The sequence below is a fragment of the Ambystoma mexicanum genome, chromosome 5p (genome assembly GCF_040938575.1).
Source record: "Ambystoma mexicanum isolate Mex_15411 chromosome 5p, UKY_AmexF1_1, whole genome shotgun sequence".
Classification (NCBI taxonomy): Eukaryota; Metazoa; Chordata; class Amphibia; order Caudata; family Ambystomatidae; genus Ambystoma; species Ambystoma mexicanum.
The window spans coordinates 1,098,581,229-1,098,598,924 of record NC_090930.1 but is presented as its reverse complement, the minus strand read 5'-3'; the positions used below and the strand labels follow the sequence as shown (position 1 = coordinate 1,098,598,924).

Below are 17,696 nucleotides of genomic sequence, written 5' to 3'. Positions count from 1 at the left end.
AAAAACGCATGGTAAAACAAATTGTATGCTGGTACTGACAATAATAATGTGCTTTATGAGCGTGGTAGCACCAATATCGACAGCCCTAATATTATAGTGGGTGGAAACAATACACCAATTAGAAATGTTTTTTCCAATAATTAATATATCCACTACTGAAAACCCGGTTCAGGTGATGACTTATACCCTGCCCCCAATGGAAGAAAGACACAGGGAAGGTTTTGGAAATAATACTTTGCTATTGATCATGAACATGACACATGCAATTCTGAAGAAAACAAATTGCTGGGTATGTGCCCATTTACCACAGCATGCTGGGAAAGGAATAGGGTGGTATGTGCAGCCACTACCATTTCTGCATGTAGTGCATCTTTAGGTGCAATGTTCTATGGGAAATGGAATCAGAGTAATACGGATCAATTAGACAGAACCAACATGAATGAGTTTGAGGAGATAATAATGAAGCCTGTGGGTTGTTCCATTTTTCATAAAGCACAAGTGATGGCCCCAGAGCCCACGAGGAAAAGTACACGAAAGATAACACGACAAAATAGACGAGATAGATTGTCCCCACCAGAAAAAACATCTGTAATGACGTTTCGTGTAAGAACAGAAGGGTACAAAGATGCAATCCCCCCATCTTACACGGTGAATTATAGCCCAAGAACTGTCCCATTTTGTCTAAAAAAGAAAGGCTCTTTTTCAGTCGAACATATACTGGTTGCATGAATACGGTGGTATTAAAATGGGAAATAGAACCAGTATATGTAGGTGATCCAGTTTATTTTATATGTGGAGAGAAAGTATATCCTTGGTTGCCCAGAAACTGGGGAGGTACATGTTACCTAGGACTACTGTTCCCAGGAGTATTCCTCTTAGAAACAGCAGCCATGGCCAGATTATCCAGAACTAGAGTCAAAAGGACTGACGAGGGTGTTTTGATAGCAACTGATGTAGCAAAATCATTCATTCCATTCTTAGGGCAGATAGTGAACTCCTATAAGGCAACTGTCCAGAATCCTAAAGAATACAATAAACACAACAACAGATATACTATTTAACATGACGTTGGAGGAAAGGGGAATCAGGTTCATGATGCTGCAAAATAGAATGGCTCTCGATGTGATCCTGGTTCATCGTGGGGGAATTTGCAAAATAGTGGGATCAGCGTGTTGCGTTTATGTCAATGACTATTCCCCCACAATCTTTGAAGCAATAAAGAAAATGCACGTCCTAAGCTCTGAACTCCCTACTGGAGAAGGGAGCTGGGGAATAGGATCTTGGTTTTGGGGAATACTACGTTCTTGGGGATTGAAGTTGATCTCAATATTAGTAGTGGTGTTTGGAATATTCCTAACATGCTGTTGTTGTATACATTGTCTACCCATAGTTTGCACTGAGGTAAATGATGGATGTACGGAAGGATGTTATGCATATGATGACAGAGAAAAAACAACCTCATGGTCGAACTGACCCAGACCCAAATGAGATGAGAGCAGTAAAAGAGTTGATGGCAATAGATATTTATGAAGACGATGATGTTTACGATAGCATGCAAAATTCAGACATAAGTACTTCAGACTCATCATCACTAGAGGAGGTTTCAATAAATAGATGAGACGTTTGGCATAAGGCCAAAGGAGGGTTTGTCAGTCTAGAAAAATGGATACCTATACTTTGTGAATGCAAATGTATTTTGGTGGCCGGGGGCCAACCGTCTCATGCACGATATGACAGAATATAGGTTTTCGAGTTTGCCAATGAACGGCCATTTTGATGTAACAAGAATCGCCGTTTTGTTTTCTAACCATTGCTCATTGCTTTCTGTTCCTATTGCTTTGCAGTATATTTTCCGCTTACACTGCTCGACTGTAAAACATTGTTGTCTGTACGTAGAAAGGACAACGCTGCAGGGCCGAGAGGATAACAAGAGTTCGTTGAAACACAAACGTAGGCAGCGCCAGAAAGAATGCCCGGCTCCCTCCCGAATGTAGCCTTGAAGCAGAGCTGCAGGGCATTTAATCATTTCGCAGCTGCCAGCCAGTCTCGTTATATGGTACATTATGTTAGAATAATACTGCTAAAGGCTTGAATTATGCTTTTCTTACGGCCCCCCTTTGCTGAGCCCGCTAGAGCGTGTCGGCTCCCAGGACACGAATAGCACCTAATAGATAGTAAGTTCCGGAATGCAACTCTTCCCCCCCCGTATGAAGCTTGCTTCCAAGAACAGAAGCGATATGTTCTATTCAACAACTGAAAGATGCCTTCGCACTCACAAATTGCAAATTGTTACTAGAATAGATGTTTGAAGGTGTCATAGTTGTCGGATATATGTCCATCATCACATCAAGTTCAAAGAAACCCAATAAAAGGGGGGTGTTAAACATGTCATAGCTGATTGTTTGATATGCATTTTGTATATATGTAACTGATGTACGTAATTCACTCTCTTGCGTCCCTCGAGGTCTAGAGATACACGTTGCGGGGCTTGAGACCGAGTTGGCCAACTGAGACTTTTGCTTTGCAATAAACCCTAGCTTTGGGAATACAACCTCGTGTCTGGCGTTTCTATCGTGTGTGGTGACTCGCCTTGTTTCCATAGATGTCAGGGTCCCCTAGGGGCCCCTTTCAGATATGTTTTGAAGCATTGTGGTCCCTGGACTGAATCCTTCACTTGTGTCTCCTGCACCTTCGATCCTGCTAGGTGATGTTTTGAATGCTTAGGTTTTTATTTATTTTATTTCATCCACATCACATATATTTTGTTTTCATTTCCTTTGTGCTTAAAACTTCTTTGTTTTTTTTCTCGGGCACTCCCTTGCATTCTTTCATTAATCGCGCAAGAGCAGGGGCATTTCTTCTTCTTTAATGGTGCAGTTGCAGACCGCGGTGTAGCAGCATGTCTGCTCCTTGTTTATCAGTTGCAAGGCAATACCATAGGTCATACTAGAGGGTCCTTTCCTCAGAGGTAGGGGAATAGCTCTTCGCCCGGTGTTCGCAAATGCATTGTGTGGTACGATGTCATTTGGGCCCCCTTGACTACAATTCTGGCCGTAATCGCGTTACATTTGGTGGCATTGCAGGCTTCCCTTATTGATTTGCATGGATCCATTGAGGACTGGCATCAATGGCAGTGTAGCAGTGGTGGCAACGGGATGAGCAGAAAACCAGGGATGGCAGGGGACCTCATCGCCACACTTGAAGTATCCAGAGCAATCAGAGTGAGGGTACTTAAAGAGGTATTTATTTCCAGATAAGAATTAGTCTATAAGCCCCACCACCAGCTGATCTCCATCTCCCTACTCAACTGCATCTCTCTCTTCTCCCCTCATCCATGTGCACTCCAGATTCTCACCTCTCCATTCTAAATTCCACTAGGTGCTGGCATATTACACATTAGCCTATTTAGAGTAGTAAGGCTGAGAGGAAACACAGTGACAATACAACAACACAGCTGTTTCTAAAGTAAACCATTGCCATTAAGGGATCAAATGCACAGACCCCATGCCAGATGGCACCAGGCACAGAAGGATTTTAAATCCTACAAATGGTAATGTCAGCAGATATGGAGTTGGTGCCAGAATGCAAAAACCAGGAAAGGATCCAGGCAGAACCAGTTCAAGATGGACTGCAAGAACCCAAACATCCCGGGGAACAATCACCCAGTTTCCCTCCTACCTAGTTATTCTAAGGTCTTTCAGCATATGGTCTTCAACCCGGATCACTCAGTACCTTGAGGATAATGGCCTTGGCGATCCACTTCAATTTGGATTCAGCAGGAAGCAGACAACCGTTTCTTTACTCATGCATGTCTCCAACTTTCTCTCCAATGTTCACAGCACCAAACTCTCTTCTGGATTCATCCTTTTGTACCTCACTGCCACTTTCAACACTGTACACCACTGCTCTCTCCTCCCCAGTCTCAAGGACCTTGGGTTTTGCAAATCTGCCCTAACCTGGATTGCCTCTGTGATGAATCTGGTGGAGTCATCCTTGATCCCCCGGCAATGTCCTCATTCAATGGGGCCAGGGGACAGCAGCCGATACCTGATCCTGACGCTGGGGGTGGTTATATGAGGGAGCATCAAACTGGAGGAGATGACTGCTGAGGGGAGGTGGTGACTCAATTGGAAGAGACACAGTATTTTCCCTTTTCTCCTTAAAAAACCCCTATGATTCCCAAACTTCTAATGGCATACTGTCAATCTAGTCCCATTTATGTCTCAAACATTCACAACACACATATAACATCTCCTGTTTCTGATGTTTCTCTATATAAAAATGTTGAACACCATCATTTTAGAAATCCAATAACATCTATAGACTTCAGCTCCCATAAAGCCTCAAGTACTGAAATGAAGAACAGGTAGAAGGAGAGATGCAACAGGCATGATATCTAATGTGAAGACTAGATGTTTGGCTGAACCTAAAGTGAGCAGGACATTTAGAAATGGCATCCGCACTCGGTGCAGCGGAACGGGAGAGAACTGTGCTGGAGAAAGTCAAGAGAGAGAGAACAGGCACATTCATGCGGCAGCTTGCGAATGTGAGTCACACATACCAGTGTGGCATGAAGGAAGGAGAGATGCAACAGGCATGCCTAAAGGACCGAGTAAGTTCTGGGGGTAGCAGCAAAGCTACTGGAGGTACAGTCGTGCCAGGAAGCAGCATTCTCCAGTTCAAGCCACAGAGGGAAGCTGGCGAGTTAACTCACAGCTGCAGGAAATGCAGGGGAACTGTCCACATTGTGTAAGAAGTCATCCCAGGGAGGAAGCTTCACCGCAGAGGCATGCCATAAGTGGGAGACGCTGCAAACTACTTGTGAGTCTGCCAAGAGCCATTAGGGACCCTGAAGCGCACCGACATGCATTCAATCAAGTGAATTAATTATATGAGACTACTATTATGGACAATGCTCAAAGGCGGTATAAATAAAGACAAAATCCAATGTTAAAGGAATGCCAAGAAGGAGGAATATTTGAATAAAGATCAGCAACAAAACTTGAAGAAACACGTATGCATGAGATGTCAATGTGGGAGGAAACTGGAGCAAGTGTTACTCTAAGTAAACATATTGAAACACAACAAAGTTGATACGGCTGTGGCATTTTGAAAAGGACAGTGAAACCAATAAGTCTTGGTAAAAGAAATACAACAGGCAGTTAACATTTGGGGAAGGATAGCTCACAGGGGAGCATACCAGGGGATCTGCAGGACCTAAGAGAAGGATTCCTGCCAATGGAATATACGAGGGGATCTAAGAAGTCCATAAAAGAAGCCCTGGCAACCAAATATGCCAGTCATTTTGAATCTGTATAAGAACTGTAACACTGTGGCAGGATACCTGGCAAGGGAGTATACAAGGAGATCTGAAGAGCTCACAAGAAGATTCCTGGTAGAGGAATACACCAGGAAATACATCAAAGTTACAAAGGAAATTGAAGAAAGACTATTATGAAATGTATTATTTGAGCAAGAACATTTTGAATCTAATATAAAGAACCAAAGGGGCAGTTGGATAAAAGACACTTTTGTGATACCGAGAAACTGTTGTTCAAATAAACACATTTATCTTACCTAAACTTCCGAGGGAAGGGAATCATCCTTTAGATCCCAGGGTTCCTCCTTGTAGAACACTTTTTGTTGGATTTATCTTTATATTTTGATTATGAATACTTTTTTCCAAATATAAATCAGAGACAATTTCTTGCACCCCTAGTTGTTTGTTTCTAGTGTGAGGGGCAGATTAGAATGTTTTGGACATAAGGACAGTTTCCAATGACGTGACACAGTTTTAGTTTCTTAGGCAGGGAAACTCTTCTTTAGGATAGGGTTAGAAAGCAGTTTATCCAACCCATTTCTGTCTGATAAAAATGTCTGACAATGAGATATTTTAACTTTCTGTCCACCTCCTATTTCTGACTCCTCACACATGGTGTCAGGGTGGGATCAGATTCAGTGAGCACAAACTGGGGGACCCTTAAGTTTGAAAAACTCAGAAAACAAGGTTTCAATCCTACCATTATTACTGAACATTCTATTGGATTTGACTTGTACAGTAGTGGGGGAGTATTACTTGAACCTGGAGACCAAGCTTTGATACCCTCAGACTTAGTCCTCATTCCCCCTCCTGAAACCTACATTAGACACACGTAAGTGTCAGCAGAAGTGGCTGACAGCTGCGGGAGTCGGTGATCCTACTAAATTGATTTACTGCATCTTTGAAACCTTTCCTTTTTGGACTTTAGTATGTGTATATACCTACCCTGCACTGAAGAACGCTCTCACCACTTTGGAGTCCATGGGCCTCATAAGGAGTCCGGCGGCAACCAGCCGGTTTTTCCGGCTCGCTTACCGCCGGACTCGTATTACCATTCCGCCTCTGTGACTCCGGGAATTACCAGGGCATTACGACCCTGGTGACCCAGGAATTCCGGAGGCGGAATTCGGTAAATCCCCATTCCCATTGAGTCCTATAGGAGCATATAGGACTCAATGGGAATGGGGAAGTGGAAACACCGGCACCATCTCGTGATGTGCTGGTGTTTCGATGTCCGCCTGCGGGCGGTGTTAAACCCGACAGGTCAGACATGGCGGGAACTCCACCTCCCGCCTGCAGGACTCGAGATTTGGCGGTCTGGAAATAACAGCGGCGGCGGGTTTACAGCCACTGTAATTTCCGGACCGCCCGACCCGTAATGATGCCCCATATCTCATATTAACACTGCTTATTTTGCTATCTTTATCAGGAGCCCGGCCCTTGCTGTGAATCCAAGTGATTAAGGCCACACGCACACACTAGCGCACGCAGAAGTGGCTGACGGCTGACAGCTGTGCAGTCGGGGGGGGGGGGCCTCGGCTGCGGCACGTTCCGCTCATTCAGGCGGGTCTCAGAAGTGCGATTTCTATACGTTGCTCACTAGGGCCAGTGTGTTTTGTTCCTATTTTCCCTCATTGAGAGTCCCGCTGTGTGTATATCAAAGTTGGCAGGACTCAGCAACTGAAACCGCTACTTTGCGACTTTGCACATGGAAGTAAGTTCTAGGACTTAAGATTTGTACTATCTGATTTAGATTTGTTTCGTCGGGGAAATCTTGTGCAATATTTTTGTATGTGTATGAAATGGACTGCAATTGACAAGATACATTTGCCCTATATGCTGTCATGACATTTTTTGGGAAATCCTGTGCAATATTCTTTGTATGTGTATGAAACGGACTGCAATTGACAAGATATATTAGTCGTATATGCTGTCATGACATTTTTGGGAAAACCCTGTGCAACCTTTTTTGTATGTGTATGAAACGGACTGCAATTGACAAGATATATTAGTCGTATATGCTGCCACTACATCTTAACATTCTTTCAGCCACTGATACACTGGAAGGGAAATAACATATGAACTACAGAGAGATAGTAGTGTGAAAGGCCTCTTAGCTGTAATTGCTTCACAAACGGAACTATCGGAATTAAACCTTTCCTCCATTCAAGCATAGGTAAATGAGGAGGAAAGGGTATGTTCAATGACATTCTTTCTGCACCTCTCGTCTTTACCCCAGTAAAAAACATACTACAGTGGGCTCTGGCAATACCGTTGCCTCCCTCACCTCCCCTAATTACGGACAGTACAATGCTGGGGGTGGACGGAGGGGAAGTGTCACCTCTTTTAATGAGGTCAAGAGAAGCACTACCTACCCATGAAAACACCTACTGTAACCCTGTTGATGAAACGCCTGGGGACAATGCCAGTGATAGCTCATTTATAGACACACCATTGATCTTCTCAGAGGGGGTAATCTCATTAATGGCACTTTCCCAGCATGCTGTGGACAAGCTGGAGGGGGACGAGGGGAGGGAGTTCCGCTGGCTCCGGCTCCGGCACATGAAATTCCTGGCCAGAATGAGGAGTGGACGGCGAGGAAAAGTATAGCACAAGACATTCTGATTGAGGTGAGAGGAAATACTGCATGTTTGAAATATATCTGAGCAGTTTTGCTGCAAATCCAAAATTTGGGGGATCAAGATGTTGGCGGTGGCCTGATTATGAGTAATCCACTAGGAAGGAGGGGGCGAGCGAATGAGGACGATGGTGACGTCCTAGAATTACCATAGATGCCACAGGAAGACAATCTTAAGTCTCCCCCTCTACAGTCTGGACGACCTAAAGCCATCATGGTGGTTGGTAAGGTCCTCACAGAAGGTGAGATGTGGGTGGCATTGGTTGTGATAAATGACTCCCAAGGTGTGAAGGAGGCCCCTCCTAGGAAGGGTAGGAATAGGAAAAGGAAATTAAAGCCGCTGATAGAGAAGGGAGTCAAAAAACCCTTGCAAAGATCTTGGCGCAACATGATAAATGAAGAAGTCGCTGCTTCACAGAAATGCGAAGAAGAGGTGATGATTGTTGATGAAATTGTTCACCCAGAAGAAACTGGGATAAGGGAAGGGTATGGAGAATGGTCAGACACCCTCTCAGAGGCTATGAATCATAAAGGGGAAAAAAGAGAAAAAACCCACACAAAAAAATAAAATAATAAAAATACATTCAGTAACAATGAAGCAACAAAAGCTGTGGGGCAGAAAGAAGGAGCGGGTATTTACCAGCTATTCACAAAAAATACAAAGAATGCGCAGAATCCCCCTACGATTAGCCCCAAGATTCTCTCTACAATTAACACTAATAATGTCACAACCACAGCCTTAGATAGAGATCCTAGATCAAATACAGCTCTCACATCTAGTACCAAAGTTACAAGCAATGGTGACGTGAATGGCTCGGTAAAGATAGATATTGAGCATGCAGTAACTACGGGCAAACTTTCTCCTGCAGATGATATAAAACTCGTTGTTCAACAATCATTGCTTAATCTCCTGCAACTCCCCCTTAAATAATATGCCCTCGCAGTTTCTACAACTAACGAGGCATACATTGAGAAATAATGAGGGGGAGAGTGTTGGCCAGGCTTAAAAGAATGCATGCAGTGCTTACAAAATCTGAGGGACAGTGAGATTAGCACCCACATACATGACTTGCCCTCTTCAAATGAATGGGGCAGTCGGGAACAGCAGAGGATGGCCATACCTGTGAGTAATGCACAAATTAACATCCAGGCGCACAAAACTAATCTGGGTTACAGTCTGGGAACAAATTAGAGATTTCCTCTTTGCAGCTCTCTAAGGGGGGAGCCGGCACCAACCATACTGGTGAGACCCAAGCAGTTAGCAGAAGCCCTGCCGGTAACCAAGTTGGGGATGGCGGAGCCTTTCAAGGGAGAGCTGATGACACTGGAATGGGGGGACAGTCAAAAGGAAGGGAGAGGCCAAAAAATCATCCAAATTAGAGAACTTGAGGATGTGTTGTGGAGACAAACCCTCGATCCCGATGACCCTAGCATCACACTGCACTATATGTTACCATATGGGGGTCCCTAATCCCTGAACCGATGGAGGATTCTGTCATTGTTCAGTGAAATTCCATGCCTCTCTCTTGTCTCATCAGGGGATGTAAAATGTGTGGATTTTATCCACCCTGTACGATAGGATTATGTACGGATAGTTTTCCACTCCCATGTCATATATATGAATTAGTACTCTCTGAAGCAGAGCCATTCAACAACTTTGGGTATTATTTATTAAACTATAGTCAAGGTTTTTTGACCCAGAGGTTTCAGGGCTCCTCAGAGGGCTTAAGAGGAACCAATAACGCGACCACGGCGCAGCATAAGGAATCTCATCAGATGTCAGGGATAGGTAATGACCCTGACCTGAGATGGCTAGCCCTGACCTTACGAGAGTCTATCTTCAAATTACAGGGACTCAAATAGAAGACCTAATCATGCCTTATTGTGTTGTCCTAGAATTCTAGGGGATCCTGGTTTCTAAGGAACTCTGTAGAACTATGTACATTACTCTCTGGATGCTTGTTTTTGTGCATTCTGGAATCGTGGTAAACTCCAGCTATTTCAATTGATGTTTTCATGATGTTTCAAGAATTTTCTGCAAAAAACCCCAAGGTAGAGCGTCCGGAGGTCTTCTTGTAGCAGTAAGAGTAGACATTGAGGGGAAAGCAATTCAAAGTTTTAATATCTCTAAATGGTGCCTTGCGGTACTGATGGAGATACAACTTGGTAGCTCCCCTTTCCACTTTTTGATTATTAATATTTATTGGTCTCCTGACAACAACTTGAAGGAGGCCCTGGGACAAATAAATACTGCCATTTTAGAGTGTCAGGAACTGTGTATAGGTTTGAATATCATAACTACAGGTGACTTGAACTCGGAAATCTGCATTGAAAGGGGTATGGTCTCAGCAACTGATAGTCCAAATGAACCTCCACCTGTCAGTGGTTTTGACGGGGACCGGAGAGGATTGTCAAGAAAAAAACTACAAGGAAACATGTGGTATAGCTTCTTTAAAGATTGGGGCCTATTTTGCACCAATGATCTACTAGTAGCCACTTCTGATCTCTTTACTTGGACAAATGGCATGCTGGCGTCGACTATCGACTATGTGTTTGTGTCTAAGATTCTATTTGATGCAGCAAACTCATTTTTCCTTATTCACACTGGGAAAAGTGATCACAAAATTCTAAAACTGTCCCTCCTTTTTGAAACACTGGTGACAAAATGTGTGCAGGTTCCCCCCACATTGGAAATTAATAGATCTTGCAATAGAATTTCCTGGCACAAGGATAATGTGATGAAAGTAAATGCGTTATTTATGTATGACTTTACTACATCTGAACTCAGTAAAAAGTTAACCTTATATACACATGACACATTTGATCACTATGTGGAAACCACAATGGAGAAGGCCATTTGCCCAAGGAAAACAAATACTGCAAGTGTTAAACACAGACACACTTTCTGTGAAGGGTTAAAGAGATGAAAAATGGAAGAAACAGGGAGCTTAGACTCATCCGCAAATCACCACTTTTGAGGGCAGATCAACTACAACTGACCAAAATGGTTCAAAATACATGGAAAAGTCAACTGAAAAACGTCTGTGCCTTTTTGTATCAGAGGGACTGTGAGAACATGTTACTAGCTCTAACTGATGCCTCATCACAGACATTTTGGGCCCTGATTAACAAGGGAGCTGTGTCTGAAACTATGGTGCAAACAATTACTATTTCAGAGTTCCTGGGGAGGGTATTTTGGTACACTCTATTCTCTTTCGAAAATGGAATGGACTTTACCCACCCACATCCGTTATTCCTCGTGGAGCATCACATTCACGCAGGAAGATATAAAAAACCTGATCTCTCGAGCATCTACTTCTTGCGCTCCTGGACCCACCTTTTAGCCAACATTGTTTTGAAAGGAAATCCCAAATTATGGGCAAAAGTTCTTTACTTCCTATTTAAAGATATAGTTGTGTCTAGATGTATTCCTGAAAGCTGGCATTTATCGTTTATCGTGCCCATCTATAAGAAGGGGGATGGGGGCTGTCCTTCCAACTACAGACCCATCGCCCTTCTTGATGCGGACTCAAAGATCTTTGCTGGCTTGGTTTTATGGCATATTCAAGACTGGATAGACCAAAATAATCCACTCTCTATTTTTCAGTTCGGCTTCAGGCAAAATGTAGGCACGGATACCAGAGGCCTTCTATTAAATATTCTACAAGACAAGACGTGGAGTCAAGGAAGTTTACCAATCTATGTAGCTTCACTGGATCTTTCTTTAGCTTTTGATCTTGTTGATAGAAACATAATTTGGTCAAAATGTCTGTCTGTTGGGATGCCTGTGCACTTATTATGGGAACTTTATCCCAATCTATTCGAGTCCTGAATGGCCTACGACAGGGATGTATATTTGCCCCTACAGTTTCTAACCTTTATGTGGCAGACGCTGGTATAACACTGGAGAAAGCCGCCTTTGCATCCCCCATGGCGGAGGAAAAGAAGGTGTACTGGATGTCATATGCCAATGACGTTATGTTGTACGATCACACCCCAAAAGGCCTGCAACGTCTTTTATGTGCCTTTAGAGAATTCACAACGGCTAATTCACTTAACATATATACCAAACAAACTGTAATCGTGCATCTGACGGAGAGAAGAAGCACTATAAAATACTCCTGGTTTTTAAACCATGAGAAGCTGCCCGTCAGGCCGGTAATCAGATACCTAGGCTACCCTCTTTTTGGGGATAAAAAAAAGATAAATTATCGAGAATTTCTGGAAAGGAAAGTGGGTCCAATGATTGCGCCATTGAGGAAAATAGGTCAAAGGTTTGGGAAATGTTTATTTATGCCGTGTCTGCCCCTATACAAATGTAAGGTGGTTGCACAGTTTTGTTACGGCTTAGAACTCGCTCCTCTCTGGTGCAGAGATGAACTATTCAAATATTAATCAAGAATCTTGAAATCCGCTTTAAAGTGTTTACCAAAGTCTGTTCCTTTGGCTGCTGTGCGGTATGAACTTGGTCTTTTTTCTTTGGAAAGCATAGTAGAATGGCGCCGACTTTCTCTATAGAGAAAGCTAGTAACCTGGAAGAAATCATCATTGTACAAAATTATGGGGAACAGTCTACGTAATGGCCCTCCTGATTCCACCTATCTAAGCAGAATGGAAACTGAATGCCATAAAATCCTGGATAATTTGGGAGTCCCTCAGGAACTTCTTATCTTCAACCCTTTGAAGGTAGAAAAATTACAATTCAGAGATTGGAATAACATGGTGGAGAAGGTACTCAAATATAAATTATATAGCCATCACGTATCCCATCACAAAAAAGCTGGGGTCATTGAGCCTTATTTATCTAAATTTCCAGATAGATTCTGGAGACAGGAATTCATGCGCTTCGGGTTCAATGTGCTGGAGACGGGAGAAATCAAGGACATCAGAGAAAGAAGTACTGGGAAACCCTCTGTAATCAAGCAGACATTCCTGAAACATAAAGACACTTATTGATAGACTGTGTTGCCCTAAGATCGGAGCGCATCTGCAGCTTTAGCAAACATGTCTACAATACTAAGCGTGTCAATTTAAACCTTTTATGGATGGACATGTTGCATGGCAGGAAAGCAAATTTACAGATTGCAGTGGTAAGATTTTTGGCTGATACTTGCAAATTGGGAGAAGCAAAAAGGAAGAATTGTTGAGGTGGGCTCAAATGTACCTGCTTATGTTTTTAGTATGTGTGTTTTGTCTTTCTAAAATATTAATTTCAGGAAATGGTGGTACTGTAATATTATTTTTGAATTTTGGAAATTAGATTAACTTCCACTTTGGTATCTTTAAACTGACTTGATGTTTTTATTCTTTTTATCTTTTGTACATGTACTGTATTAGTGAAAGAAAGTATATAGTTTGAAAGTTGACAGAGAAATGTATTGTCTTATGGATACTATGTTACAAATCCTGGTTCATTTTTTTCATCCTGTTTAAACTTTTGTAAAGGCTACTGTGTAACCACTAACAAATAAAAAAATAAATAAATAAATAAAACGATACATACATACATACATACATTAGACTAGCCTCTGAATCAGTCTTTATTCTGGTGATATGGCTTAGACTTATTAGCTGATGTTACAGACCCTGACTAAAGAGGCGTAGTAAAAGTGATAATACAAAATAATGGTAAAAAGGCCTACCAAATTAAGGCAGTGGAGGGACTCACCCAAGGGATTTTGGAGAAGGCTCTAGTTCCTAAACGCCAAGAAATTAAAATCTGAAAAGGAACTAAGGGTGTTGGAGAAGCAGACATAAAGCCTCAAATTAGACCAGCGGTAAAACCACCTCCTGTGGCAGAGAAAAAATCTGAGGTTATCCCCGATTTAGTCTCTGCCCAGAGGAATTGTACCTTGCTTGATGAGCCTTTTCTTCAGTTATTACCTGAGGAGGAAGGACGGGAAAAGGGTGGGCCATTCTTTCTTTTTTTTTTTTAACTGGGCTGTTGTATAGGGGAGATGTTGGGCCCAATGTTATCCCTAGATCTCAAATTGCAGTACCTAAAAGCCAAATGACAATAGTTCTGGAGATTGACCATTCCCTTCAGACAGGTGAGCATCTAGGAACAAGTAAAACCCAGGCCCAAATCATAAACCGATTCTATTGACATGGGATATATACGCTGATGTAAATAATTTTGCAAATGCGCGTGCCCTGTGTCAGAAGACCGGTACCCAAATACCCCCTCCAGTTGCCTTGTGGATAGCTGCGTCTAATACCAGAACTCGTGCCAATCAAGGTGGTAGGGTTTTTTCCCATTCGGCTTCCGTGGTTTAGCAAAGGGGTGTCGCTATCCCCCTCGGGGACATGACAGCAGCAGAACCCCTGGAGGTATGCTCATGCCATGAAGCAGCATTCTCCGGTCAAAGCCAGAGAGGGAAGCCAACGAGTGAATGCGAAGATGCAGGAAATGTAGGAGAAACGTCCACATCATGTACGAAGCCGTTCCGAGGGAGTAAGCTAAACCACAGAGGCATGCCATAAGGTGGAGATGCTGCAATCTACTCGTGAGTCTTCCCAGAGCAATTAGGGACCCTGGTCATTCCAACATGCATGCAATCAAGTGAATGAATTATGTGAGACTGCTATTATGTACAATGCTCAAAGGCAGTTTAAATGCAGACAAACCCCAATGTTAAAGCAATCCCAAAAGGAAGAATATTTGAATACGAACAAGATAAAGTGCAGCTACAACACCTGAACAAATACCTTTGCATGGGATGTCAATGTGGGGGAAAGCTGGAGCAAGTGTTACCCCAAGTAAACATATTGAAAGACAACAAAGTTGATACGGCTGTGGCATAGTGAAAAAAAGCGTGAAACCAATAAGAAGTCCTGGTAAAAAGAATACACGAGGCAGTTGACATTTGGGGAAAGATACCTTTAGGGTAGAATACGAGGGGATCTGCAGGACCCCAGAGAAGGGTTCCTGGTAGGGGTGTATACCAGGGCATCTAAGAGGTCCATAAAAGAAGTCATGGCAACCAAATATACCAGGCACTTTGAAACTGTATAAGAATTGTGACACTGTGCCAAGATACCTGGCAAGGGTGTATACCAGGAGATCTAAAGAGCCCACAAGAGGATTCCTTCTAAAGGAATACACCAGGCAATATGTCAAAGTTACAAAGGAAGTTAAAGAAAGACTATTATGGAATGTAATATTTGAGCAAGAATTTTCTGAATCCAATATAAAGAATGAAAAAGGTTATTGGATAAGGAGACACTTTTGTGATACCAAGAAACTGTTGTTCAAAGAAACACTTTGGCCCTCCTACCTAAACTTCCAGGGGAAAGGAATCACCCTCTCGATCCAAGGGTTTCTCCTTGGAAAACACTTTCTGTTGGATTTATTTTTATATTTTGATTATCAACACTTTTTGCTAAACCTAAGTTAGAGACATTTTCTCGCACCCTTATTTGTGTGTTTCTAGTGTGGGCGTTAGATTAGAATGTTTTGTAGACAAGGACGGTTTCTAAGATTCTAATGACTTGACACAGATTAATCTTTAGTTTTAGTTTCCTAGGCAGGGAAACTCTTCTTTAGGATAGGGTTATTGAGGCGTTTATCCACACAATTCTGTTTAATGAAAATGTCTGACAATGAGAATATTACAACTTTGTGTCCACCTCTCATTTCTGACCCCTCACACCTCCTGCATGGAAGAGCACTCCTTTCAAATATTCTGAAACTCAAAAACCTCTGAGCCCATGACTTTCACTGTAGGCATCCCCCGAGGATCAGTCCTTGGACCGCTGCTCTTCACCCTCTATACCTTTATCCTAGAAAGTCATATCCCATCTTCTGACTTTAGTTATGGTATTCAAACATTGTTCTCCTTTCCGTCCTTCACTCCAGCCATCCTGTAATGGATTACTAACTGCCTCACAGCAATCTTTGGCTGCCTAATGCAGAACTCTTTAAAAAGTGAAGAAATTATTTTTCCGGCTTCCAACACCTTCCCTAATTTCCCCTCTCCCATCTCCTTCCTACCTGACCTTGTTCCTTTGTTCAAGGCTCACAACCTTGGGGTCCTCTTTGATAGTGACCTCAGACTACAACAATCGATCACTACCAATGCTTTTGCTGCTCGCATTAACCTTCTCAACATTTAGAAAAGTTGTGTTCATACCCACCGCTCTATGAAAGCGCTAATCTCCATCCTTGAGCTGAGTAAAGGTAACTATTGCTTGTGCATACTGTGACTAATCCTTGGATGTCGTCACTTCTCTCAGAGTGGAAGCCCCTTCCCACAAGTCCAGGGTAGTGAGGGCGCTACCCGATAGTCTCCCTGGGGCTGGTACACAGCAGGATGATCTCATGGGGAGAGACCCCCCCGGGGATAAGGACGACCATCTAAGGAGAATGTGGTACGACACCCCTCACCTACCAGAGCATAAATCCTCATACCCTATGGACCATTATCACCCACCTCCATGTATGCCTGTTAGAATGAATTTACAGCATTCACTGAGATGAAGAAGAGTATGGATGATCTAACAAGGATTCCCTTGAGATGTACTGGGATGAGGAGGAGGTGCAGAGCACTGAAAAGCACTTGGAGGAACGCGAATGAGCATTCTAGTTGTCAGTGGCCATTCTGAAAAAAGACAAAGGAAGGTCTTCTCCAATTCTCAATCTCTCCCTGGAGGGACTGAGAATGAGACAGCAGTTTGGGGGCGGGAAGAAGAGAATGATGACCAGGATGCTGAGAGAGACGCGTCCACATGTGGTCCTACAGTGAAGGATTGGGCGAGAAGCTGGCAGAGCAGAGGTCCAGGTGAGTTGCGGTCGAAGAAAGACGCACCGCCTGCAAAGTACCAACGACTGTGGAGCCACGGCAGCACATCAGAGAGCCAGGGAAGCCGTGCAAGACCCGAACACACAGATACGATCTCGAGACTGGCTAGGAGATGCCAGGTCCAACCCTGAACATACAGGGGTTACTGGAATGGTTGGTGGGAGCGCAAAAGGGGTGCAGAGGCAACAGCAGGGGAACCAAAGAGGTTTCCCAATACAGGGGAAAGAGGGAAAGTCCCCATAGAATATCAAAGGACACTAATAATCATGCAGAAGGAAATATAGAGAATAGGGTCTGGGACCCTCAACCAAAAAGGAAGATTGTCACCAGTCATCTTCTTCGTGGCAGTACTTGGCAGAGGAGTGAGCCAAATCTGCTAGAAGAAAAACAAAGAGAACCACAGGTCTGGGAACCGCACCCACAAAAGAAAATCAACATCATTCATCTTCTTCTTCGTAGTGCCTGACAAAAGAGTAAACCAGGTCTGACAAACAGAAACCAGAAGAAAGCTCAGGTCTGGGACCCGCAACATCATAGGGAGAATAGCATGAGATATCTTCTTTGTGGCAGTACCTGGCAGGAGAATGAACCAAGTCTGCCATACTGAACATAGTGTCTGAAAAGCCAGGGGAAGGGAGTCATTCCCATGGTGCAATGAACTGTGAAAAAGGCATGATGTTCACTGTAAAGGACAGTCTCATTTACAAAAACGAAACAAAACTCAATCACGATAATGTCTGGTACAATTCCAGCAACATATTATAACATGTATCAGATTTCTAAATGAAAATAAATTGACAGTTGACTACTGCATTTTTCTCACCCCTTCAGCCAAGTAGCTGTCTGAATATTCCAGTTGTCAATGTACATTTTGAAACTTGTTGCAGACTAGAAGAGAAGAAAAGACATTTAGTTTTGTTTGTGATTGAAATTAAAA

General features: G+C 43.1%; 1 protein-coding gene across 1 annotated transcript in view; it reads right to left on the bottom strand.

The window, feature by feature from the left end:
• The window catches only part of MBOAT1 (membrane bound O-acyltransferase domain containing 1), a 773,590-nt gene that overhangs the window by 135,028 nt on the left and 620,866 nt on the right, over positions 1–17,696 (bottom strand). Inside the window, exon 10 of the mRNA XM_069613577.1 lies at positions 17,583–17,647. Within this exon, the coding sequence (XP_069469678.1) occupies positions 17,583–17,647 (65 nt within the window). The remainder of the gene's footprint in view (positions 1–17,582; positions 17,648–17,696) is intronic.